Source organism: Mesoplodon mirus, assembly GCF_964341445.2.
Source record: "Mesoplodon mirus genome assembly, chromosome: 5".
In the NCBI taxonomy this organism is placed as follows: domain Eukaryota; kingdom Metazoa; phylum Chordata; class Mammalia; order Artiodactyla; family Ziphiidae; genus Mesoplodon; species Mesoplodon mirus.
In genome coordinates, this window is record NC_138980.1 from 6,886,334 (window position 1) to 6,912,453 (window position 26,120).

The window sequence follows — 26,120 nt, forward strand, 5'->3', positions numbered from 1 at the left end:
TGCTCCGCGAAGATCCTACATGCCTGGAAGCAACTCAGCCCGTGCGCCACAGCTACTGAGCCTGCGCTCTAGAGCCCATGAGCCACAGCTACTGAAGCCCGGGCACCTAGAGCCCGTGCTCCGCAACAAGAGAAGCCACCACAGTGAGAAGCCCGCGCACCGCAACGAAGAGTAGCCCCTGCCTGCCACAAGTAGAGAAAAGCCCACGTGCGGCAACAAAGACCCAACACAGCCAAAAATAAAATAAATTCATTTAAAAAAAATATATATATATATATATATATTTTTATGGTAGAAGATGGAGTAAATCTGATTGCCTGGGAGAGCAGAATTAGTTCAACATTTGGCTAATCAGAAGGAAGAATTTCGTAAACTGAGGGCTCTTAGAAATGGAATGTATCCCCTTGGGGAGTAGCGAGTCCTTCTGCCAGAGCTATAAAGCTGATGCTGCCATTCCACTGGAGAGGAAAGAGGGGAATGATTTCCAGGAGGCAGGATATTCAAGCAGTGAAAACTGGGTTTTGTGTCAAGTTGCACCCAGACTTGGGGTCCAGCTCTGTTTTTGTAAGGCCCTGGGAAATTTCTCTTGAACCCTCAAGTTCCTCGTTATGAGATGGGTATAACGTCTCCTCCAATGAGTTATTATGCAAGTAAATGAAGTATTAATTCATTTATTAATGAATTTATTAATGAATTGATTAATTAATAATTCATTAAAATGAATTATTAATTCATTTATTAATGAATTAATTCATTAATTCATTCTAGTGCTTGGCACGGTAGAAATGTTAAATTCACGATTGTTGCTGCCCCTGTTATTACCCAAGCTTGATAAATTGGATAGGAAGAGAAAGTACATCATTTTCTCAGATTTCTTTAGCCCTCTGATCCTGTGGTCACTGTGGGGCCCATCCTATCAAAGTTCCTGGTGCCATCTTCCTAATTCCCTGCTTCCTATTTCAGCACCACTCCAGATCTTCCTAGACAATGGTCTATATTCTCACCTTTCCCACTGCCGCTCTCCACCCACAACCAGAAGCAGTCTTTCCTATACTCCATTCTTTTGTGACCCTGCTTTCTACAGCGATAACTGGGTATTCTAGGAAGTGATGTATATTAAGAATACTATGTTAATATGACTATATAGTCACCTTATCCTTTAAATTTTTTCTCCTGCTAGAAAGCAAGGGCTGAGCACAGCAACCAGTCAATAGCCGACAGTCAATCAAAAGTCTACATGGTCAGAAGGAGGGCTCTTTACTAGTGGGATTCTATAGATCATGCTTCGCTTTTCTAGAGACGATGATAGTGGTCATTTGGGGCGAGGTAGAATACAGAGCAGTCCTGTGACAGGCTGCCTGGAGGATGTTAGGTGCAGGGGGACCTTTTCCGTTCACTCATTCATGCTCTGGAGAGCTTTAACATTCACTCTGCCCCTGTCTTTCTCCAACCCCAGAAAAGAGCAGAGCTCCACGCAGAAGTGCTGGAAGGACGTGCAAGTGGGGGACTTCATCCAAATGCAATGCAATGAGACCATCCCAGCCGACACACTCCTCCTCTTTTCCTCGGACCCCAGTGGGATCTGTCATCTGGAAACTTCCAACTTGGATGGAGAGGCAAACCTCAAACAGAGGCGTGTTGTAAAGGGCTTCACACAGCAGGTAGGGCTCTTTCTAAGATCTTCAACTGGAATGGCGAAGGGAAGATGCCAGCCAGTCCTACTGGCAAACTTTATTTAATCTGTTGTGTAGAGGAGAATGTAGTAGATGCCTCCTTTTCCCAGGCACTTAGGTACACTTAATCTTCCCACCAACTCTCTGAGATGGATATCATCCCCTTCTCATGGATGGGGAAACTGAGGCTTGGGAAAGGTAAAGAACTTGCTGAAGGCCTCAGAATCCTTAAATGGGGACCCCCTCCATTCAACTGAAGAAACTCTGCTTTCTGCTCTAAACCGAGGAGTCTAGTATCTGCTCAATGACTCAAGACCAACCCATTTTTCTGTGCTTCTCCAATCCTGGCTCATCCTGCCCAGCTCAGCTTCAGCAATTTCTCCTTCCATGAATGCTTTCTAGTACTCCTTTGACCGCAGCATAAAAGCAGCAAGGTATCATTAACTATTTTTCCATTTGTGTAGGTCTTACCTTCTCAACAGTACTGAAACCTCTTTAAGGACAGGGAGTGATCATCAACATTTTAATTTAATCCCCACTTTACGTGTGTGATACCCTGGATATCATGGAGGAATCATGACTGTTTGGTGGTGAAGAGCCCAGGCTCTAGAGTCTGGCAGAGCTGAACCCAAAGCCCAACCCCACCATTTATTAGCTGTCTCACCTAAGGCAAGTTATTACCCTCTCACACCTTCATTCCCTTATCTGGAAAATGGGCACAAAAATAGTACCCTCTCCATAGGGTGTTTCTGAAGACTGCATCGTTACTGAGCCAAACTTGGTTCTGCTTTTGCCCACGTGCGGTAAAGCCAGTCTACTGACACTGGGTCGTAGTGAAGGAAAACGCAGCATTTATTGTAAGGCTCCATACAAATAGTCTGGGACAGCTAGTGCTCAAAAAGACTGAACTCCCTGATGGGTTTCAGGAAAACATTTTTAAAGGCCAGCTAAGGGAGGGCGGGGTCACAGGGTACGTGATCTCCTCGTGCACAATTCTCTGATTGGTTGATGGTAAGGGAACAGGGTGGTGTCACAGGGTTTATCAATCCACAGGCGCCATTAGGTCTTGGGGCTATGTGCTCATGGTCATCAAATAGTTAATATCTTCCATTTGATGGGGGTTTTCATGTCTGTCAAACAACTCAGGAAATGTGCATCAGATACTATTATCTAGGTACTTCAGAAAGGAACTAAAGCAAGGAATATGGGGGAGAGGTCAGCCCCAAAAAGGCCCCATAAGGTCCTGCTCGATTATAAAATAATATGTACATGAATTACTTAGCATGAAGCTAGGCACATAGTAAGTAAGAGACCAGTAAATAGTTGGCAGTAAATATCAATGGCGTTCATAGGCAATATGCGTTGACTGATCAAAACTGGGTGTGATATTCCAGTTTTCCATTAAAATTCCCCTTGAAAGTGTTGATTTCCCATCTGGTACCTTGCTCTATGCATGGAAAAGAATAAAATTCTATCACTCCTCTTCATCCTGACAGCCTGTGGCTAGGGAGAAAACGAATGAATCGGGGGATTTAGAAGAAGGAAGGCAAGTGGTTCATTCCTCAGAGATGCTCATGAGCTAACGTTTCGTTATCTAGACAGAAACTTCTCAAGAGAAGGCCACTCATCATACCTCACTTTGCCTCTCTCAAAGCCCCAGATGAACAGTTCTCATAAAATCGCTTTTCTATGACTGAACTCTGTTCTCTCATCCTTACAATGGGAATAGTAAGAATGGCTCTCCCAAAGTTGTGCTGTGTGATTCAAGTGAGATAAGGAACGTAGAGAACAAACTAGAGGGTTTGCTGCATTGCAGATACACAGTAAACGGTCTATGGCTGCTACCTCGGCTACAGTTCCTACAGTGGGAATGGAAACCACCACGACCACCGCGCCGTCACCTTGCTTTGTGGTTGTGATAGTGGCTCGGTCCTCCCATTGGTGTCCAGGCACTGTTGAGTCAATCACTGCCCTGGGGCTTGGCGTCTGAGTTTTCTCTCCTTTGCTTGTTCTTGTCACACTCACCCAATCATCCCAGTGTTTACAAAAATGTAGGGCGGGATCTGGGTAAGCTCACAGCGCCATCCTAGACACAAAATAATCTATTTCTTGGCTCAGGGCCCTGTGGGCTGCCCTCTAGAGCAAAGGTTTTCAAGCTTTTTTAACCACAAGTCACGATAAGAAATACATATTGCACACACACACCTAGCCACATGCACATGTGGGTATGTGTGTGAGTGTGTAAGACTGCCACCTCAGTCATACTACATGCAAAGGACTCTGAAACTTTCTATTCTATTCTACCGGGTTTTGGTTTTTGTTGTTGTGTTAATTGATTTATTTATTTATTCATTTATTTATTTTTGGCTGTGTTGGGTCTTCATTGCTGTGCACAGGCTTTCTCTAGCTGTGGTGAGTGGGGGCTTCTCTTGTTGTGCAGCACGGGCTCTAGGCACTTGAGCTTCAATAGCTGTGGCGCACGGACTCAGTTGTGGCTTGCAGGCTCAGCAGTTGTGGTGTGTGGGCTCAGCAGTTGTGGCACGCAGGCTCTAGAGTGCAGGCTCAGTAGTTTTGGCGCACGGGCTTAGCTGCTCCGTGGCATGTGGGACCTTCCCGGACCAGGGCTCGAACCTGTGTCCCCTGCATTGGCAGGCGGATTCTTAACCACTGCGCCACCAGGGAAGCCCCGTTTTTGCTGTTGTTTTTTAAGTTCCAGGAGCAGCAAAACGTGTGTGCGTTTGTAAATCTACCCTTCAGCTGGCCCACCCCAACATCCTCACCGTAACTCTAAGTCTTTTACTCTTTCTCAGGCAGTTATTTCGGCACTGTTGAGGTTCACCCAGTCCCTTCTCTTTTTTGCCACTGGCAGTGGCTCCCAAGCTGTTTCTTGTATATTAATTGGTCTGATAGTTTGGGATTTGACTAGAATGAAGAGCTGGATGAAAGGGTCATTCACGCTCCACTGCTATAAACCAGCTAATTCAAGTTAATCACATCTCTCAAACTCTAACCCTAAATTCTAATAGGGTACTTGGTGTCATGATTTACCAAAATAAATAAATTCACTTGTAAAGGGAACAAGATTTATCTGATTTTGAAAGTTTCCAGAATTCTCTATTCTATTTCACTTCTTGATTCTCCCCCTCACTTTGCTTAAGTGTGCTTTTCCAGTTCTATAAGAACAGGGATAAATAGTACTAATAATAATGCCCTTTTTTAAAGCTCTTATATACATATAAGGTAAGTGAGGCACAGAAACGTGAAGTAACTTGCCCAAGGTCACTAAGCTGGGAAGTACTGGAACCAGGATTCAAAGCCAACTTTGTCCAGTCTCAGCACTTAAGGTTTGCAGTAGCTCATCTCCCTGGTCCTTTGACTCTCACCCAGACTTTACCCAGAATTGCTTACTTGAAAACACACATTTATCGTTTTCAATATTCTTTCCACATGTAAGTAACAAGCAGCAGGAAGAATAAAAGCAGGCCTAGCCAGCTCCCTGGGGAGGAGGAATTTTAGCTGCTCTTTGCGACCTTGCCTCTCCCTTATGTCTTCAGTGCAGAAAGATTTCTGAATATGGACAGAATTCTCTTCTGACTAACTCTCTATATAATATTTCTCAAATGTGCTGAACAAAGATGTTGACGAGAGTTGCAAGAAAAATACATGCTGCACTGTCATGTGAGATCAGAAGGCAATAGGTTACAAGTTTTCCAACAGTGTGGACTGCAGAACTTCTCAGATACTTTACTAAAGGGGAAGGGAGGGGGAGGGTGGTACTAGTATATAAGATCTCTACTTATTTAACCACAGAAACCGTTTATGCCAAGGACCACATCCCAGGACTACTACAGGAGAGGTGGGATCACAAGTTAGAAATTCGCCTTAAACGCACTGAAGGTGTTTTGGATGTATCATAACCATCACGGGGAGAAACTTTTTCATGTATACACGCATCCTTCCCCACTATCATCACCCAATTATGATTCATGGGGACTGAGTAGTGGTCTGGGCATGCATATTTTTTAAATGTTCTCCCGGATGATCTTAATAGGAACCTACCACTAGTTCATCAGAAACCTGTGTAATAAAGGGAAGGTGTTACCTCCAAAAAACACTCATCATAATCATGGGAATAAAGCCACCATCTACAGGAGTCTTACATGTTTTGCCCATATTGTCCTTTGTCCTCATGACCATCCTGTGAGGGGGACATCACTACTCCATTAGACAGATGAAAACCCTAAGGTACAGAAAAGGCAAAATTCACCACTTGTCTCAGAGAAGATTTTGGACACCTGCAAATGTGGTTTGTTTCTCAATTTAATACCTTAAATAATTAGTATTAATGACTTTTTTTAGCTTGTTATTCCTATTGGCTATGAGACTTTGATTTTGCCCAAAGGGGGTTTTTACTAACCTCAGAGATTTCTAGAAACTCCCAACCCCACACCATATACCCACAACCATTCTCACGGCTGTGTCCTGTTCATCCAGAGTCAGTAAGACAAACTTTGTCCCAGCTCCTCTAGATCAGCACTTCTCAAGGTGGAGTCTGCCAAACCCTTATCTCAAGAGATAGTTCTTAAAAAACAAGGTCTGTGGTCAAATCTGATTAGGAGGCCGGAGTCCTGTGGACCCCTCTTGGAGGTTCCAACGTCCATGAACATTTTAAGGTCTCGGAGAAGACCTAGAGGAAGGAGGCCAGTTAAACTTTCTTTAACCCTGAGCTTTCCAAACTCATTTAACCTCAGAACCATTTGGGGCACAATAATTTTTCACCTTCATATGGAAACTTGAACACATTAATCTACATTGTGTGGAACACAAGTGACCTCAACAGGTGAGGAATGACCGAGAGGCTGACCATCCTCATGGCTTAGACAGCTCGTCCTTGCCTTTCCTGTCTAGGTTCAGAGGAAATTATAAACATGAGAGAGCTTCTCAAAAGGATCTTTCCCCTGTGACACAGCACATCATTCTCAAGGTTGCCAAAGAGTTAGTTTCAAAATCCATTTCCCAGAATGCAACTTGGACCAAGTCAGGTTTCGGGGTTTTTTTTTTTTTTTTCAATTGGAACTTTTATCATGATGGGCCATCTTTACTTTCACACCGTTATTGACCTGTTCTTGAAATATTTATTCCTACATCCCATTGCTGGGAAAAGGACAGAAAAGGAAGGAATACAAAATTAGGATTATGCCGAGGTCTGCAGAACAGGCAAGAGGACTTCATTAGAGAATTAAATTGTACAGTTTTCTCTTTGGGGACATTTTTGACACCTGAAATCACTTCTTTTGAAAAAAATTATGAATTGAAGTATAGTTAATTTACAATATTATTTTAATTTATGCTGTACAGCAAAATGAGTCAGTTCTACACATATATACATTCTTTTTTCATAGTCTTTTCCATTATGGCTTATCAAAGAATATTGAATCTAATTCCCTGTGCTATACAGTAGGACCTTGTTGTTTATCAATTCTGTATATAATAGTTTGCATCTGCTAATCCCAAACTCCCAATCCATCCTTCTTCCACCGCCCCCGGCTTAGTAAAATCTCTTCTTTAAAGGGGTTCCAAGATGGGCACTAGAGATTTGACACCTGAAAATAAGTCTGTGCCATTTATTTTGGTAGATGGAACATTTACCAAAGCCAAAGAATCAGAAATGAATTCTTCCAATTAGTATTTCAGAGCAATTCTCCTAGTTATCTTTTGTCCAAACCATTGACGCCCAAATCCTACTGAAGTGTGTGTCAGATCATTTCCCAGTGACAAGGAATTTGAGACACCAAGTTCACATGGACCAGCCTCTTCAGCATCACCCGAAAGCTTGTCAGAAATGCAAAACTTCAGGCCCTGCCCCAAACTAAACCAGACTCTGCAGTTTAAGAGACCCCCAGGTGATTCATGTGCAATTGAAGTTGGAAAGTACTGGCCTAGAGCACCACTGATTAATGTAATAATTGTGCCTATCTGTTTTATTGCCCACGTGAAAGATTCTTAATTGACTCTGCCTTTTAACTAGCTTGAATTCCACTGATGGTTAGTGCTTTTAAGCCATTTGCTCAACTAAAAAGAGCCATTGGTAACCTGGATCCTCCGCAGTGAATGTGTGTGCTGATTTAACATATTTAGACAGGAGAGCACTTTACCTACGGAGTTGAGGTGGGATGGGGAATTATCTGTCACCATCCCAGTTCAGTGGTGATGCATCCTGAATGAAACAAAAAGTCTCTGCCTGTCCATTCAACTTGTCTGCCCCTGAGGACCAGAGAAGAATCCTCTTTCCTGGTGGATTTGATAATGGGACCGCCCCTAGTGGGCTGTTACACATTTTCTTGAAGAATGATACTTAGGGCGAGCTGCCCGTGACGTTGCCTGCGCTGTTTGAAACTGCAGAACCCGTTACCAGCTTGGGGCAACTACCGCTCCGGCTGGTTCCGGAGCCCGTGCGTGCCAGGAGGGCTAGTGGCGGGCGTGAGGTGGCTCTAGCCTTTCGCGTCTCTGCAGCCTGGAGACTAGAACCGGCACTTTCGTAGGACGCCACCTCCAATCGCAGCGCTGGCGCGGGCGGAGGCTAAAACACACGAGTCCTGAGACTGAGGAAAATGCGCCAAGTTCCCGTCGGCGGCGTCGTGGGGAAGACCCCAGCGGTTCGGGCGCCGGGCGAGCGGAGCCGCTTCTGGCGCTCCTTGCCGTCCTGGGGCGGGGACGGGGACGGGGGCGGGGACGGGGGCGGGGACGGGGGCGGGCGCCGCTTCGGGGATGTAGTCGGTGCCGGCGCCCAGGCAGGACCGAGCCGCAGCCCGGGTTCCCGCTCTTGAGAGCGAATGGGCACTCCCCTGCGGGGAGGGCGATCCGGCCAGCTTTTCCGTGGGTCGCGGGCCCCCGCAGGCTCGGGGCAGGGGCTCACCTGTCGCCCCCGCCCTCAGCCCGGTTAGACTTGTCGGCGTCACCGCCGCGGACCTCGCTCTGGGCCATGACCATAGTTACGGGAGAAACATTGGTGATGTCACAACCCCCAGTGATAAGGACAGCCAGGAGCAAGAAATGGTATAGCAGAAGAGACGGCCCCTGGGCAAATGTTATATTCTACATATGCTTGGTGATTACAGGGTCCCTGTATAAATGAATTCTCCTCAACTCCTTGGGATTTGAAGAGAAAATGCCCCGTGTCATACCTCGTGAAAGTAATAGGCTTTCAAGAGGTAGTCCCTCAAAAAAAACCAGACGTCCCTTGAAGTTTTTTCAGAAAAAGGAAACCAAGAGAGCCTTGGATTTCACAGATTCTCAAGGAAATGAAGAAAAAAACTTCTGAATACAGAGGATCTGAAATTGATCAAGTTATTCCTGCAGCACAGTCCTCACGTGTCAACCGTGAGAAGAGAAAAAACTTGTTACCGTTTGTGGGACTGAATAATCTCGGCAATACTTGTTATCTTAATAGTATACTTCAGGTATTATATTTTTGTCCTGGTTTTAAATCTGGAGTGAAGCACTTATTTAATAGTATTTCAAGGAAGAAAGAAGCCCTAAAAGATGAAGCCAGTCAAAAAGCTAAGGGAAACTGCAAAGGAGATTCTTCAGTAAGTTTTGAACTAATATGCAGCTTACATTCCTTGATCCTTTCAGTCGAACAGCTTCAGGCTAGTTTTCTCTTACATCCAGAGAAATATACTCGTAAACTTGCTACTCAGCCAAGGCGACTACTTAACACACTCAGGAAACTCAACCCTATGTATGGAGGATATCTACAGCATGATGCACAGGAAGTATTACAGTGTATTTTGGGACACATTCAAGAAACATGCCAACTCCTAAAAAAAGGAGTAAAAAATGTGGCAGAGTTATCTACTAAGGTAGAAGAAAAACATCCGAAAGAGGAAATGAGTGGTCATAACAGCATGGAGATGGACAGTATGAGGCATTCTGAAGACTATAAAGAAAAACTGCCAAAAGTACATGGGAAAAGAAAGAGTGACACTGAACTTGGTAACATGAAGAAAAACGTTAAAGTCTCTAAGGACCACCAGTCTTTGAAAGCAAACCAGAGACAAACCAGATCAAAAAGAAAAGCTACAGTTGATTCATCAGATATTCCTGCTAAAATCATCCCCAAGTACATTTCTGAAAATGAGAGTGCAAGACCCTCACAAAAGAAATCAAGAGTTAAGAGAAACTGGTTCAAGTCTACAGCTAAGCAACCCAGCATTATTTCTAAATCCCTTAGTCTGGGTAAAATAACAACAAACCAAGAATCCAAAGGACAACCTAAAGAAAATGAATGTGGTCTTGAAGAGGACATGGGGAAGTATGAGAATGATAATACAGCTGATGGTTGTGGACTTGAATCTCCAGGGAAGAATGTTATGCCTGTTAAGGAAGTTAAGCCCATCAACAAAGGTGCAGAGCCAATTGGTTTTGAGCTGGTGGAGAAACTATTTCAAGGTCAGCTGGTAATAAGGACTCGTTGCTTAGAATGTGAAAGTTTAACAGAAAGAAGAGAAGAGTTTCAAGACGTCATCGTACCAGTGCAAGAAGATGAGCTTTCCAAAGCAGAGGAGAGTCCTGAAAGTTCTTCAGAGCCAAAACCAGACATGAAGACCCTGAGATGGGCAATTTCCCAGTTTGCTTCAGTGGAGAGGATTGTAGGAGAAAATAAATATTTCTGTGAAAATTGCCATCATTATACGGAAGCTGAACGAAGTCTTTTGTTTGACGCAATGCCTGAAGTTCTAACTATTCATTTGAAGTGCTTTGCTGCTAGTGGCTTCGAGTTTGATTGTTATGGTGGTGGACTTTCCAAGATCAACACTCCTTTACTGATACCTCTTAAACTGTCACTAGAAGAATGGAGCACAAAGCCAACCAATGACAGCTATGGATTATTTGCAGTTGTGATGCATAGTGGCATTACAATTAGTAGCGGGCATTATACTGCTTCTGTGAAAGTCACTGACCTTAACAGTTTAGAACTAGATGAGGAAAATTTTGTGATCGACCAAATGTGTGAAGTAGGTAAGCCAGAACCACTGAATGAGGAGGAAGCAAGGGGTGTGGTCAAAAACTATGACGATGAAGAAGTGTCGATTAGAGTCAGTGGAAATACCCAGCCAAGTAAAGTTTTGAACAAAAAAAATGTAGACACTCTTGGACTTCTCAGAGGACAAAAGACTCAAGCAGGTTATGAGTTATACAACAAAGCATCTCATCCTGATAAAGTTGCCAGTACAGCATTTGCTGAAAATAGAAATTCTGAGACTAACAATACTAATGGGACCCATGAATCTGATAGAAACAAGGAATCCAATGGCCAAACAGGCATTAGCATGAGTGATTTTGAAAACAAAATTTCATATGCAGTGCAAAGCTTAAAGGAGTATGAGGGGAAGTGGTTGCTTTTTAATGATTCTCAAGTGAAAGTTACTGAAGAGAAGGACTTTTTGAATTCTCTTTCCCCTTCTACATCTCCTACATCTACTCCTTACTTGCTATTTTATAAGAAATTATAGAGTGAGTGTATTTTCCTTGTGTGTATATTAAACATTGGTAAATTGATTACATCAAAAAGTCTTTAGCTTATCTTTTGAAGCTATTGGATATTATGGGTCTCTCTAGGTTTCTATATAAATAGTGAAATCTGAGTTATTGAAAACCATGTTAATTTTTAGAATTCCTTTATCCTTAGTGGAGACTAGGGATTGATGCATTAGCTTCTGGGAACAAACTTGTATAGGTTCTTAACTGAATTATTCAAAATGGAAGCATTTAAACACTTTGAATTTACACCTATCTTTTGTGTTTGCTTTTTCAAATAAAGTGCTTGTATTTTTATCTCCATATTTTGGAGTAATTATCTACATGATGTTTATAGGTTCTGTGGTTTTTCAGCTAAGAAGCAGAATCTCATTTCAGTACATTCACTTGTGTAAGTCATGAAGCCAGATCTTTGATGGGCTGTATTAGAGGCACGTGTATGAACAGCTGTACCAGCGGTTTGCTGCAGCTGTTAAATGAAGTAATGCATGGAAAATGCTTAGTATAGTTTCTGGCATTCAGTAGCCCTCAGAAAATATTGGCTAAAATATTACTAAGGAGAGTTCTATAACCTGGATAGCCAAGAGTCACCATGAGCTTGACTCAAGGGAAGTAAGAAAGACAGATCATTGGCTGGGGTGTTGAACCGCATGGAAGAAGACAAACGCTTTACCATAGAACTTGACGCCAAGCTATAATAACGTAGCAAAATAGGCCTGGGGAAAGAATCTGAAAGTGCACAAAACAGAGGATCACAGTGTCATTTGAAGCATGACTAGGAAAAGTGCCACTGGCTGTAGTTGACAGACCAGCAGACCCCTGCACCCACTCTGCGGGTCTCTGCTCTGCATTTGGCACCAGCCAAGTAGCCTCCTCTCTAAAGGGTCAGTTTTGCAAGTGCCCACCCGACTCCCATGGCCTCGCCCTGTGCTCAGAGAAGGCCATAAACTATGTTGGCCAATTCACCTTGTCATTTCAGGATAGAATGCATTAGGTTCTCCCCCAAACTCAATGGCTGGAAGAATCATAAAACAGGAATTCAGGGGTCCCTGAAGCTCTGCACTTGTGTCAACAGGCCTGATTTGTATCTGAGCGGGTGAGCATTTATAGCCTCTGATTTGCCATTGTGGAGCTCACAATTCCAAAAGCTGAGGCTCCTGTTCCCCACCCAGCCTCAGTTATGTTTATGTCACCAGCTTCTGAGGCGTCATCTGCTTAGTACTGCACTTTTGAACAGGACCAAGAGACCACGCTGAGCCATGAAGTCCCCACAGCTATCACTCCTATGTCCTGGCAGACACACCTATGTGACCTTACACAAGTTAGATAACCTTTCTGGGCTTAAGTTTCCTCATCTATGAAACTGAGATAACAGTAATAATAAAAGTTGTGTCATTATTAGGCAGCTAAATGGTAACGTTGGTTAAATGCTGGGCTTATTACAGGCACTTAATACAAATAAGTTTATTCTATCACATTACATTAAATACATTATATTATATCATCTCATCTCATCATATCTCATCATATCATACATCATATTATTATGATGCCATTTGGGGAAGTCTCCATTAGTGCGTCCATAACAAAAAGATGTCAAAATGACTTAAGATTAGGAAAAGCTTCTCCTCTACTGCCTCATGTTCAAGACAAATCGACAAGGAATCAATTACTGAATATTTACTGAACACTCCCCTGTGTGCTAGACACCATACCGGACTCCGTGTAGGTACGGAAATATAAGACTCAGGGTCATCCCAGCTCTCAGCCAGCTTATTACATAGTTGAAAGTAGAAGACGCATGAAACAATTAGGCCTCTGGGTGTTAATGAATTCACATAAATACAGAGGCCCCAAGCTGCTGATTTGGGTCTTCATTCTTCCCGCCCTAATACTCAGGCCTCCCCAGGTATATCTGGGCATCCTCAGGTATAGTTAATATGTTCATGTCCCCCAGTATTTCCATCCAAGCCAGGGGTCCAGGTCTCCTACCCACTCCTCTGGCCTCAGCTGTTTCTTTCTGGAGCTGCCCTGAGTCTAAAGCCCCTGTCATCATGGTCTGTAGCAAACAGGCGGGTGCGGGGACACAGCTGCACTCACTGCCCTCTGTCCCAGGCCCACGCTGTCTTTAGCGTAACTTTAACTTAACGCCAAACCTCTAACTGCTGTTCCATTTCCATTTTGTGGGACCAGGTCAGGACAGAAGCCACAGGACCCTTCCTCCCTTTGCAGTTCCTTCCCCCTTACTAAGCTCCTCCTCCAACCACAAAGCCCACCCCTCATTCACGACAGCTCATGAAAATAGACAACCACACAGATTCTGTTCTCCTATCACCACAGCAGTGACCCTGTTTGCTCCAAGCTAATAATAACTAATGATAATAATAGCAGCAGTAAATGCCATTTGCTCTAAGGTCATTTCATGTATTATCTTATTGAACTCTCACTTCAACCTGTAGAATAGATTTTATTTGTCCATTTGGTAGATGAATAAATTGAGGCTCATATAGTCAAGTAGTGGGTTCAGGGTCACACTACCTTGTATGTAAGAAGTAAGTAGTAGTTCTGGGTTTTAGTCAGGCTCACATGACTCCAGAGCTTTTAACCACCCCCACGATATTGTCTCTACGTGAGCACACCGCTGTCAAGACAAAGACAGTTGGGCATTTCAAGTATTCCTGAACCAGCTTCAGGACGCTTGACTCTTCTTGGAGCCATGGAAAGAATAGAGGTTCCAACCCAAGTTTTGTTGCTATACACCTTGGCCAGGTCAGTTTCCTCACCCAAACTGGAGATTTATCAAATTTCCTCCAGCCTTGTTTTAGGTTCACAGTAAAACTGAGGGGAAGGTACAGAGATTTCCCATATACCCTCTGCCCTCACACACGCACAACTTCCTCCATTATCAACATCCCTCACCAAAGTGGTCCGTTTGTCGAAATTAATGAACCAACATTGAGACATCATAGTCACCCAAAGTCCATAGTTTACAAGACGGCTCACTCTAGGTATTATACATTCTATGGGTTTGGTCAAATGTATAACGACCTGTATCCACCATGACGGTATCATACAGAGTAGTTTCACTTCCCTAAATATCCTCTGTGCTCCATCTGTTCATCCCTACCCACCTCCCAACCCCTAGCCATCACTGTTATTTTTACTGTCTCCATAGTTTTGCCTTTTCCAGAATGTCTTACAGTTGACATCATACAGTGTGTAGCCTTTTCACATTGGCTTCTTTCACTTAGCCATATGCATGTAAGTTCCCTCCATGTCTGATCATGGCTTGATAGCTCACTTCTTTCTAGCTATGAATAATATTTCATTGTCTGCATGTACCATAGTTCATTCATTCACCTACTGAAGGACATCTGGATGCTTCCAAGTTTTGGAAGTTATGAAGAAAGCTGCCATAAACATACATGTGTGGGTTTTTGCATGGCATAAGTTTTCAACTCCTTCAGGTAAATAGGATATGTGATTGCTAGCTCGTAGAGTAAGAATACGTTTAGTTGTATAAGAAACCACCACCTTGTCTTTCAAAGGGGCTGGACCATTGTGCATTCCTACCAACAGCATGTGAGAGTGCCTCTCGCTCTACCTCCCCACCAGCAACTGGTGGTGTGAGTGGTCAAGAGTCGGGGCATTCAAACAGGTATTTTGTGGTATCTCATTTTAATTTGCATTTCTCTGATGACATGGGATGTGGAGCTCTTGTCATGCTTATTTGACATCTGTATATCTTCTTTGGTGAGATGTCTATTCAGATCTTTTGTCCATTTTTAATTGGGTTGTTTGTTCTCTTGTTGAGTGTTGAGTTTGTTTTTTTCTTTTTACATTTTGAATAATGACCCTTTATCAGATGTGTCTTTTGCAAAACACATATTTTCTCCCAGATGGTGGCTCGTCTTCTCATTCTCTTACCATTCTTTCACAGAACAGAAATTTTTAATTTTAATGAAGTCCAGCTTCTCAGTTACTTCTTTCATGAATAGTGCCTATGGTGTTTACCTAAAAGGTCATCGCCATACCTAAGGTCATCTAGGTTTCCTGCTATGTTGTCTTCTAGGAGTTTTATAGTTCTGCATGTTACATTTAGGTCTGTGATGCATTCTGAGTTAATTTTTGTCAAGAGTGTAAGGGCTGTGTCTGGATTCTTCTTTTTTTTTTTTTTTTTTTGGCATGTGGACATCCATTTGTCGAAAAGATTATCTTTCCTCGGTTGTATTGCCTTTGTTCCTTTGTCAAAAGTCAGTTGACTATAATTATGTGAATCTATTTCTGGGCTATCTATTCTGTTCCATTGATCTATTTGTTTCTTCTTTTGCCAATACCGCACTGTCTTGATTACCGTAACTTTATAGTAAGTCTCGAGGATAGGTAGTGCCAATCCTCTCCTTCAATTATCGAGTTGGCTAGTGTGGGTCTTTAGCCTCTTTATATAAACTTGAGAACTAGTCTGTCAACATCCACAAAGAACTTGATGGGCAGCCCTGATTTTAACAATGTATTTTTCTGGGAGTTTGCCCAGTAGCCAGCACCCAGAGCCCTTAGTCTTCAGTAGGCTGAATTTGGGTCCTTCTTTTCTGGACTTGGGGAAAATGTTTGGATTTTTTAAGTTCCTTGTGTTTGCACATTATGTGCCTGAGCCCAATTCATGAAATGTAATCACAGACATAAAGCAGGCATCCCAATAGCATGAAGAAGAAAATGCTGGGGCTGGCGGTGGTGGTTAGCCCTCACCATAGCATTAACATTCACTGTCATCAACATCATAAAAGACGCTTGTATTCATCAAGTACTTACTAAGTGCAAAACCAAGATCTCAGTCCCTTACATGGGTCATGTCACTAATCCTTCCAATCACCTTCAACTGAAGAAATAGAGTCTCTGAAAGATTAAGTAACTTCCCCAAGTCACACAGGTAGTAAGCGCTGAAGCTGAGATTCAAACCCACTCTTAATCCCTAGATTGCACTCATTCTCACTGGCTTCCCCTTTCACCCTGGGGTAGTGATGCTGACCATCCTGGGCCTGACATTCCAGCTTCCTGAAGGACAGCCCAGGTCAGCTCATCATCTTACACTGAATGGGAAATCCCACAGACAACTAAGCTTCCTGATAAATCCACTCTACTCTAGTTCCTTGAAACCCTTTTTACAAAACCCACATAGTATTTGAGAAATGGAAGCTGAAGCACCTTCTCCTCCTCCATTCCCCCCCTTTCGCCTGCTTCCCCACAGGATCCAGTTGGTTATAAACCTCTCTTGCTGTTTATTTACCTCTTAATAAGCCCTATCTCCTCTCAGAAAGCCATTTAGCACTGCACCACTTAATTTCTCCCCAAGGCAGAATCTGCCAGGTGGAGTCTTCGTCCCCAGCCACGTCGATTTGTCTTATTTTGAAGCAGCAGTGAACATGCCACAAAACTAAAATAGCAATCAGTTCCCAGGTGTGGACTCACTGAGCAGGGAAATGACCAGGAGTGTGTGCATGTGTCCACCCGGGGCAGCTGTTCTGAACGGGCTGGATTAACCCAGGAATGACTCCCGAAGGTGGCTCCCAGCCAGCTGTGGCCACATCTGGGCATCCCTCAACGCAGAAGCACGCCGCTTTTCTGCCTCAGCTGGATTCAGCCACTCAGCACCTCCTCGGGCTGGACGCCCCAACCCTGGAGCTATGCACCCTTGCCTTTTCCACAGTTGAGGAGACAAAGTGGGCCCCCAGAGGATCAGGAAACCAGCACAGAATAACCCAGTGCAAGAAGGAAATGTCCCTGAAGTCACTTTTTCTTATTCCAAAATTCCTATAAAATCTGTCTCTGATTCTATACTATTACTACATTTGGGTCAATATAAATATAAAATTCTTCAAATTTTGTACCAGCTAAATTACTATATTATGTCCCCCCCAAAAAAATTTTGAACACCCCAAAAATCATGTTGTTCCCATAACTTCAGTGCTCCTGGACACACACGACAAGATGTGTGCCTGGAGGTGTATGTGCCTCTGTTTGAGCAGCACGACCCGGACATGGGCAATCTCTGTTTTGGGGAGGGTCCCTTCACCACTGCATGTCATCCTAAGGAAGAGAAGATGACATCTAAAGCAAAGACAGGCGATTATTAACAGGACAGCAGTACTGGACAGGACCTCCCAGGGACCCAAAGAATAATAGAAAGAAAACAGAGACCCGTCTGACTTATAGCTTCTTGTGTGGTTCCATTGACCGTGCGATACCTATCATCATTATGGGAATTGACAAGTCAGCACTCCAGCCAAACTCACAGAAGTGACTGCTCATAAATACACACACACACACACACACACAAATATACACACACATATATTTCATAAGTTCATCTGCATAACATCCATCGTCCATCCCATTAATAACTCACATCCCATAATATGCAGTGGAGCCCTTTATTAGAAGGAAGAAGAATGAATATCAGTGTTCACGGGTGGAGGTGCATTGGCCTCGCCTTCAGTATGTCTATGTATGTAGCGTTCCCAACTCGCTTTTGCAAACCTTCTGGTTTGAACCAGTGTGCTCTGGAAGTGTTGGCAGTCAGGATATTGTTCACAGTCAAAGGTGTGCTCACTGAATCTAATCTCAATACCGGCCAGATTGCTGAGATTACAGCAAGCAACCAATGGTGGGCCATCCCCAAAGGCATTACCCAATAGGGCAGAAGTCAAAGGGCAGAAGTGTAAAGACAAGTTGAGTGATAATCCTTTATTCCTTGGAGCAATTTTGCTGTAATATTCAAGGATCCTTTTTTTTTAAGTGTCCTCTCAAAAAGGAAAAAAAAAAAAGCAATAGAGAAAGCCTCCCTCCTTCACCATACAAGATTCCTTTTCCAATGGAGAGTATCTGCCATTCCAATTTCTTTAAGTAGCTTTATATTTGGACATTTAACAGGTGTTCCCAAGGCTGCTCTAAAGAAAAAACAACAATTCTTCCCTGAATCAACAGGTAAATGTTTTTCTGAAATGACAGCAAGAAACAGATCTGGGGAGACTGTCTCTATTTTTCATGGTAAAAAATAATAAAAATAAAAATAATAAGGTAGAGCAGATGATAATCTGCTCTAAAATAAGCTGAGGGAATGAAAAAGTGCTTAGAAACCTGTTGCATCCTTTTTCCATTAAAATAATTATTATTAAAATGCTACAGATGCACTGCCCACAAAATGCTCACAAGTGGTCCCCGTTTGGGTGATACTGCCCACGGTTAACCAGTGGCTGCTGCACTGGGCTCCCTAGAGCATGGGCACTGACACAGAACTCTGTGGGTCTTTACAGTTACAAGACTGCTCCCTAATTGTAATCCCTGATTATTTTATAGACTCTGATCCCATCTTCCCTTGGTTGGCCTTCCAAAAGTCTTCCAGATGGATGTGCATGTATTTCAGGAAACTGGGCGAGTCCTTTGCAAGGATCTTTTTGACAAGGAAAATGGGGTCTTAGGAGGGCTTGCTTGGGGTTCTCTAGAGGGCCCCCAAAGAAAGGAGGAAGGCGTCAAACGCTTATCCTCCTCAAGGACTTTACGAACTCAGAGGAGAAAAGTGAAATTTGTCACGTCTCTTTCTCTGTGGAACAGTGGTCTTGTCATGCCCAGGGCAGCTCAGATTCCAACAAAAACAGAAGCAGTAACATGTCCAGAGAGGCTGGAGCATCAGTGGAGACAAAGAGCAAAAGAGAGCCTGCTTCTCCAGGCCTGGATGGGCTCAGAGGCATCCAGCTGCAAGCCAGCTGGACTTAGTTTAAAAGACCACGTGTGGAATATTGGTTTGGTCCCAGATCCCACAGTTTAAGAGGAACATTTCCAAACACAGCCTTAGTCAGAAGAGCCCTCTCCTCTAAGACAGACCTTGAAGCTGTGTCACACAGAATAATTGAGGGCACTTGGAAAGTTAAATTTGACTTGGCAAGTCGAAAAGGCTTCAAAAGACACTTGATGAACACTTTTAAAGTATTTTTTTAGGGCTTCCCTGTGTGGCGCAGTGATTAAGAATCCGTCTGCCAGTGCAGGAGACACTGGTTCGAGCCCTGCTCCGCGAAGATCCTACATGCCTGGAAGCAACTCAGCCCGTGCGCCACAGCTACTGAGCCTGCGCTCTAGAGCCCATGAGCCACAGCTACTGAAGCCCGGGCACCTAGAGCCTGTGCTCCGCAACAAGAGAAGCCACCACAATGAGAAGCCCGCGCACCGCAACGAAGAGTAGCCCCTGCCTGCCACAAGTAGAGAAAAGCCCACGTGCGGCAACAAAGACCCAACACAGCCAAAAATAAAATAAATTCATTAAAAATATATATATATATATATATATGTATTTTATGGTAGAAGATGGAGTAAATCAGATTGCCTGGGAGAGCAGAATTAGTTCAACATTTGGCTAATCAGAAGGAAGAATTTCGTAAACTGAGGGCTCTTAGAAATGGAATGTATCCCCTTGGGGAGTAGCGAGTCCTTCTGCCAGGGCTATAAAGCTGATGCTGCCATTCCACTGGAGAGGAAAGAGGGGAATGATTTCCAGGAGGCAGGATATTCAAGCAGTGAAAACTGGGTTTTGTGTCAAGTTGCACCCAGACTTGGGGTCCAGCTCTGTTTTTGTAAGGCCCTGGGAAATTTCTCTTGAACCCTCAAGTTCCTCGTTATGAGATGGGTATAACGTCTCCTCCAATGAGTTATTATGCAAGTAAATGAAGTATTAATTCACCCTAGTGCTTGGCACGGTAGAAATGTTAAATTCACGATTGTTGCTGCCCCTGTTATTACCCAAGCTTGATAAATTGGATAGGAAGAGAAAGTACATCGTTTTCTCAGATTTCTTTAGCCCTCTGATCCTGTGGTCACTGTGGGGCCCATCCTATCAAAGTTCCTGGTGCCATCTTCCTAATTCCCTGCTTCCTATTTCAGCACCACTCCAGATCTTCCTAGACAATGGTCTATATTCTCACCTTTCCCACTGCCGCTCTCCACCCACAACCAGAAGCAGTCTTTCCTATACTCCATTCTTTTGTGACCCTGCTTTCTACAGCGATAACTGGGTATTCTAGGAAGTGATGTATATTAAGAATACTATGTTAATATGACTATATAGTCACCTTATCCTTTAAATTTTTTCTCCTGCTAGAAAGCAAGGGCTGAGCACAGCAACCAGTCAATAGCCGACAGTCAATCAAAAGTCTACATGGTCAGAAGGAGGGCTCTTTACTAGTGGGATTCTATAGATCATGCTTCGCTTTTCTAGAGACGATGATAGTGGTCATTTGGGGCGAGGTAGAATACAGAGCAGTCCTGTGACAGGCTGCCTGGAGGATGTTAGGTGCAGGGGGACCTTTTCCGTTCACTCATTCATGCTCTGGAGAGCTTTAACATTCACTCTGCCCCTGTCTTTCTCCAACCCCAGAAAAGAGCAGAGCTCCACGCAGAAGTGCTGGAAGGACGTGCAAGTGGGGGACTTCATCCAAATGCAATGCAATGAGACCATCCCAGCCGACACACTCCTCCTCTTTTCCTCGGACCCCAGTGGGATCTGTCATCTGGAAACTTCCAACTTGGATGGAGAGGCAAACCTCAAACAGAGGCGTGTTGTAAAGGGCTTCACACAGCAGGTAGGGCTCTTTCTAAGATCTTCAACTGGAATGGCGAAGGGAAGATGCCAGCCAGTCCTACTGGCAAACTTTATTTAATCTGTTGTGTAGAGGAGAATGTAGTAGATGCCTCCTTTTCCCAGGCACTTAGGTACACTTAATCTTCCCACCAACTCTCTGAGATGGATATCATCCCCTTCTCATGGATGGGGAAACTGAGGCTTGGGAAAGGTAAAGAACTTGCTGAAGGCCTCAGAATCCTTAAATGGGGACCCCCTCCATTCAACTGAAGAAACTCTGCTTTCTGCTCTAAACCGAGGAGTCTAGTATCTGCTCAATGACTCAAGACCAACCCATTTTTCTGTGCTTCTCCAATCCTGGCTCATCCTGCCCAGCTCAGCTTCAGCAATTTCTCCTTCCATGAATGCTTTCTAGTACTCCTTTGACCGCAGCATAAAAGCAGCAAGGTATCATTAACTATTTTTCCATTTGTGTAGGTCTTACCTTCTCAACAGTACTGAAACCTCTTTAAGGACAGGGAGTGATCATCAACATTTTAATTTAATCCCCACTTTACGTGTGTGATACCCTGGATATCATGGAGGAATCATGACTGTTTGGTGGTGAAGGGCCCAGGCTCTAGAGTCTGGCAGAGCTGAACCCAAAGCCCAACCCCACCATTTATTAGCTGTCTCACCTAAGGCAAGTTATTACCCTCTCACACCTTCATTCCCTCATCTGGAAAATGGGCACAAAAATAGTACCCTCTCCATAGGGTGTTTCTGAAGACTGCATTGTTACTGAGCCAAACTTGGTTCTGCTTTTGCCCACGTGCGGTAAAGCCAGTCTACTGACACTGGGTCGTAGTGAAGGAAAACGCAGCATTTATTGTAAGGCTCCATACAAATAGTCTGGGACAGCTAGTGCTCAAAAAGACTGAACTCCCTGATGGGTTTCAGGAAAACATTTTTAAAGGCCAGCTAAGGGAGGGCGGGGTCACAGGGTACGTGATCTCCTCGTGCACAATTCTCTGATTGGTTGATGGTAAGGGAACAGGGTGGTGTCACAGGGTTTATCAATCCACAGGCGCCATTAGGTCTTGGGGCTATGTGCTCATGGTCATCAAATAGTTAATATCTTCCATTTGATGGGGGTTTTCATGTCTGTCAAACAACTCAGGAAATGTGCATCAGATACTATTATCTAGGTACTTCAGAAAGGAACTAAAGCAAGGAATATGGGGGAGAGGTCAGCCCCAAAAAGGCCCCATAAGGTCCTGCTCGATTATAAAATAATATGTACATGAATTACTTAGCATGAAGCTAGGCACATAGTAAGTAAGAGACCAGTAAATAGTTGGCAGTAAATATCAATGGCGTTCATAGGCAATATGCGTTGACTGATCAAAACTGGGTGTGATATTCCAGTTTTCCATTAAAATTCCCCTTGAAAGTGTTGATTTCCCATCTGGTACCTTGCTCTATGCATGGAAAAGAATAAAATTCTATCACTCCTCTTCATCCTGACAGCCTGTGGCTAGGGAGAAAACGAATGAATCGGGGGATTTAGAAGAAGGAAGGCAAGTGGTTCATTCCTCAGAGATGCTCATGAGCTAACGTTTCGTTATCTAGACAGAAACTTCTCAAGAGAAGGCCACTCATCATACCTCACTTTGCCTCTCTCAAAGCCCCAGATGAACAGTTCTCATAAAATCGCTTTTCTATGACTGAACTCTGTTCTCTCATCCTTACAATGGGAATACTAAGAATGGCTCTCCCAAAGTTGTGCTGTGTGATTCAAGTGAGATAAGGAACGTAGAGAACAAACTAGAGGGTTTGCTGCATTGCAGATACACAGTAAACGGTCTATGGCTGCTACCTCGGCTACAGTTCCTACAGTGGGAATGGAAACCACCACGACCACCGCGCCGTCACCTTGCTTTGTGGTTGTGATAGTGGCTCGGTCCTCCCATTGGTGTCCAGGCTCTGTTGAGTCAATCACTGCCCTGGGGCTTGGCGTCTGAGTTTCCTCTCCTTTGCTTGTCCTTGTCACACTCACCCAATCATCCCAGTGTTTACAAAAATGTAGGGCGGGATCTGGGTAAGCTCACAGCGCCATCCTAGACACAAAATAATCTATTTCTTGGCTCAGGGCCCTGTGGGCTGCCCTCTAGAGCAAAGGTTTTCAAGCTTTTTTAACCACAAGTCACGATAAGAAATACATATTGCACACACACACCTAGCCACATGCACATGTGGGTATGTGTGTGAGTGTGTAAGACTGCCACCTCAGTCATACTACATGCAAAGGACTCTGAAACTTTCTATTCTATTCTATCGGGTTTTGGTTTTTGTTGTTGTGTTAATTGATTTATTTATTTATTCATTTATTTATTTTTGGCTGTGTTGGGTCTTCATTGCTGTGCACAGGCTTTCTCTAGCTGTGGTGAGTGGGGGCTTCTCTTGTTGTGCAGCACGGGCTCTAGGCACTTGAGCTTCAATAGCTGTGGCGCACGGACTCAGTTGTGGCTTGCAGGCTCAGCAGTTGTGGTGTGTGGGCTCAGCAGTTGTGGCACGCAGGCTCTAGAGTGCAGGCTCAGTAGTTTTGGCGCACGGGCTTAGCTGCTCCGTGGCATGTGGGACCTTCCCGGACCAGGGCTCGAACCTGTGTCCCCTGCACTGGCAGGCGGATTCTTAACCACTGCGCCACCAGGGAAGCCCCCGTTTTTGTTGTTGTTGTTGCTGTTGTTTTAAGTTCCAGGAGCAGCAGAACGTGTGTGCGTTTGTAAATCTACCCTTCAGCTGGCCCACCCCAACATCCTCACCGTAACTCTAAGTCGTTTACTCTTTCTCAGGTAGTTATTTCGGCACTGTTGAGGTTCACCCAGTCCCTTCTCTTTTTTGCCACTGGCAGTGGCTCCCAAGCTGTTTCTTGTATATTAATTGGTCTGATAGTTTGGGATTTGACTAGAATGAAGAGCTGGATGAAAGGGTCATTCACGCTCCACTGCTATAAACCAGCTAATTCAAGTTAATCACATCTCTCAAACTCTAACCCTAAATTCTAATAGGGTACTTGGTGTCATGATTTACCAAAATAAATAAATTCACTTGTAAAGGGAACAAGATTTATCTGATTTTGAAAGTTTCCAGAATTCTCTATTCTATTTCACTTCTTGATTCTCCCCCTCACTTTGCTTAAGTGTGCTTTTCCAGTTCTATAAGAACAGGGATAAATAGTACTAATAATAATGCCCTTTTTTAAAGCTCTTATATACATATAAGGTAAGTGAGGCACAGAAACGTGAAGTAACTTGCCCAAGGTCACTAAGCTGGGAAGTACTGGAACCAGGATTCAAAGCCAACTTTGTCCAGTCTCAGCACTTAAGGTTTGCAGTAGCTCATCTCCCTGGTCCTTTGACTCTCACCCAGACTTTACCCAGAATTGCTTACTTGAAAACACACATTTATCGTTTTCAATATTCTTTCCACATGTAAGTAACAAGCAGCAGGAAGAATAAAAGCAGGCCTAGCCAGCTCCCTGGGGAGGAGGAATTTTAGCTGCTCTTTGCGACCTTGCCTCTCCCTTATGTCTTCAGTGCAGAAAGATTTCTGAATATGGACAGAATTCTCTTCTGACTAACTCTCTATATAATATTTCTCAAATGTGCTGAACAAAGATGTTGACGAGAGTTGCAAGAAAAATACATGCTGCACTGTCATGTGAGATCAGAAGGCAATAGGTTACAAGTTTTCCAACAGTGTGGACTGCAGAACTTCTCAGATACTTTACTAAAGGGGAAGGGAGGGGGAGGGTGGTACTAGTATATAAGATCTCTACTTATTTAACCACAGAAACCGTTTATGCCAAGGACCACATCCCAGGACTACTACAGGAGAGGTGGGATCACAAGTTAGAAATTCGCCTTAAACGCACTGAAGGTGTTTTGGATGTATCATAACCATCACGGGGAGAAACTTTTTCATGTATACACGCATCCTTCCCCACTATCATCACCCAATTATGATTCATGGGGACTGAGTAGTGGTCTGGGCATGCATATTTTTTAAATGTTCTCCCGGATGATCTTAATAGGAACCTACCACTAGTTCATCAGAAACCTGTGTAATAAAGGGAAGGTGTTACCTCCAAAAAACACTCATCATAATCATGGGAATAAAGCCACCATCTACAGGAGTCTTACATGTTTTGCCCATATTGTCCTTTGTCCTCATGACCATCCTGTGAGGGGGACATCACTACTCCATTAGACAGATGAAAACCCTAAGGTACAGAAAAGGCAAAATTCACCACTTGTCTCAGAGAAGATTTTGGACACCTGCAAATGTGGTTTGTTTCTCAATTTAATACCTTAAATAATTAGTATTAATGACTTTTTTTAGCTTGTTATTCCTATTGGCTATGAGACTTTGATTTTGCCCAAAGGGGGTTTTTACTAACCTCAGAGATTTCTAGAAACTCCCAACCCCACACCATATACCCACAACCATTCTCACGGCTGTGTCCTGTTCATCCAGAGTCAGTAAGACAAACTTTGTCCCAGCTCCTCTAGATCAGCACTTCTCAAGGTGGAGTCTGCCAAACCCTTATCTCAAGAGATAGTTCTTAAAAAACAAGGTCTGTGGTCAAATCTGATTAGGAGGCCGGAGTCCTGTGGACCCCTCTTGGAGGTTCCAACGTCCATGAACATTTTAAGGTCTCGGAGAAGACCTAGAGGAAGGAGGCCAGTTAAACTTTCTTTAACCCTGAGCTTTCCAAACTCATTTAACCTCAGAACCATTTGGGGCACAATAATTTTTCACCTTCATATGGAAACTTGAACACATTAATCTACATTGTGTGGAACACAAGTGACCTCAACAGGTGAGGAATGACCGAGAGGCTGACCATCCTCATGGCTTAGACAGCTCGTCCTTGCCTTTCCTGTCTAGGTTCAGAGGAAATTATAAACATGAGAGAGCTTCTCAAAAGGATCTTTCCCCTGTGACACAGCACATCATTCTCAAGGTTGCCAAAGAGTTAGTTTCAAAATCCATTTCCCAGAATGCAACTTGGACCAAGTCAGGTTTCGGGGTTTTTTTTTTTTTTTTCAATTGGAACTTTTATCATGATGGGCCATCTTTACTTTCACACCGTTATTGACCTGTTCTTGAAATATTTATTCCTACATCCCATTGCTGGGAAAAGGACAGAAAAGGAAGGAATACAAAATTAGGATTATGCCGAGGTCTGCAGAACAGGCAAGAGGACTTCATTAGAGAATTAAATTGTACAGTTTTCT

The 26,120-nt window shown here is 43.7% G+C and overlaps 1 protein-coding gene across 1 annotated transcript; it reads left to right on the forward strand.

The window, feature by feature from the left end:
• The first annotated feature begins 8,844 nt into the window (after window positions 1–8,844).
• LOC309803895 (ubiquitin carboxyl-terminal hydrolase 1-like) lies at window positions 8,845–11,638 on the forward strand. The gene has a single exon (XM_082620728.1). The coding sequence runs from the start codon at window positions 8,975–8,977 to the stop codon at window positions 11,186–11,188; it is 2,214 nt and encodes a 737-aa protein (XP_082476854.1). The 5' UTR covers window positions 8,845–8,974; the 3' UTR covers window positions 11,189–11,638.
• The last annotated feature ends 14,482 nt before the right edge of the window (window positions 11,639–26,120 follow it).

Excerpts from the sequence above, each read along its gene's own strand:
- LOC309803895 (XM_082620728.1), top strand. The coding sequence starts at position 8,975 with ATGAAGAAAAAAACTTCTGAATACAGAGGATCTGAAATTGATCAAGTT.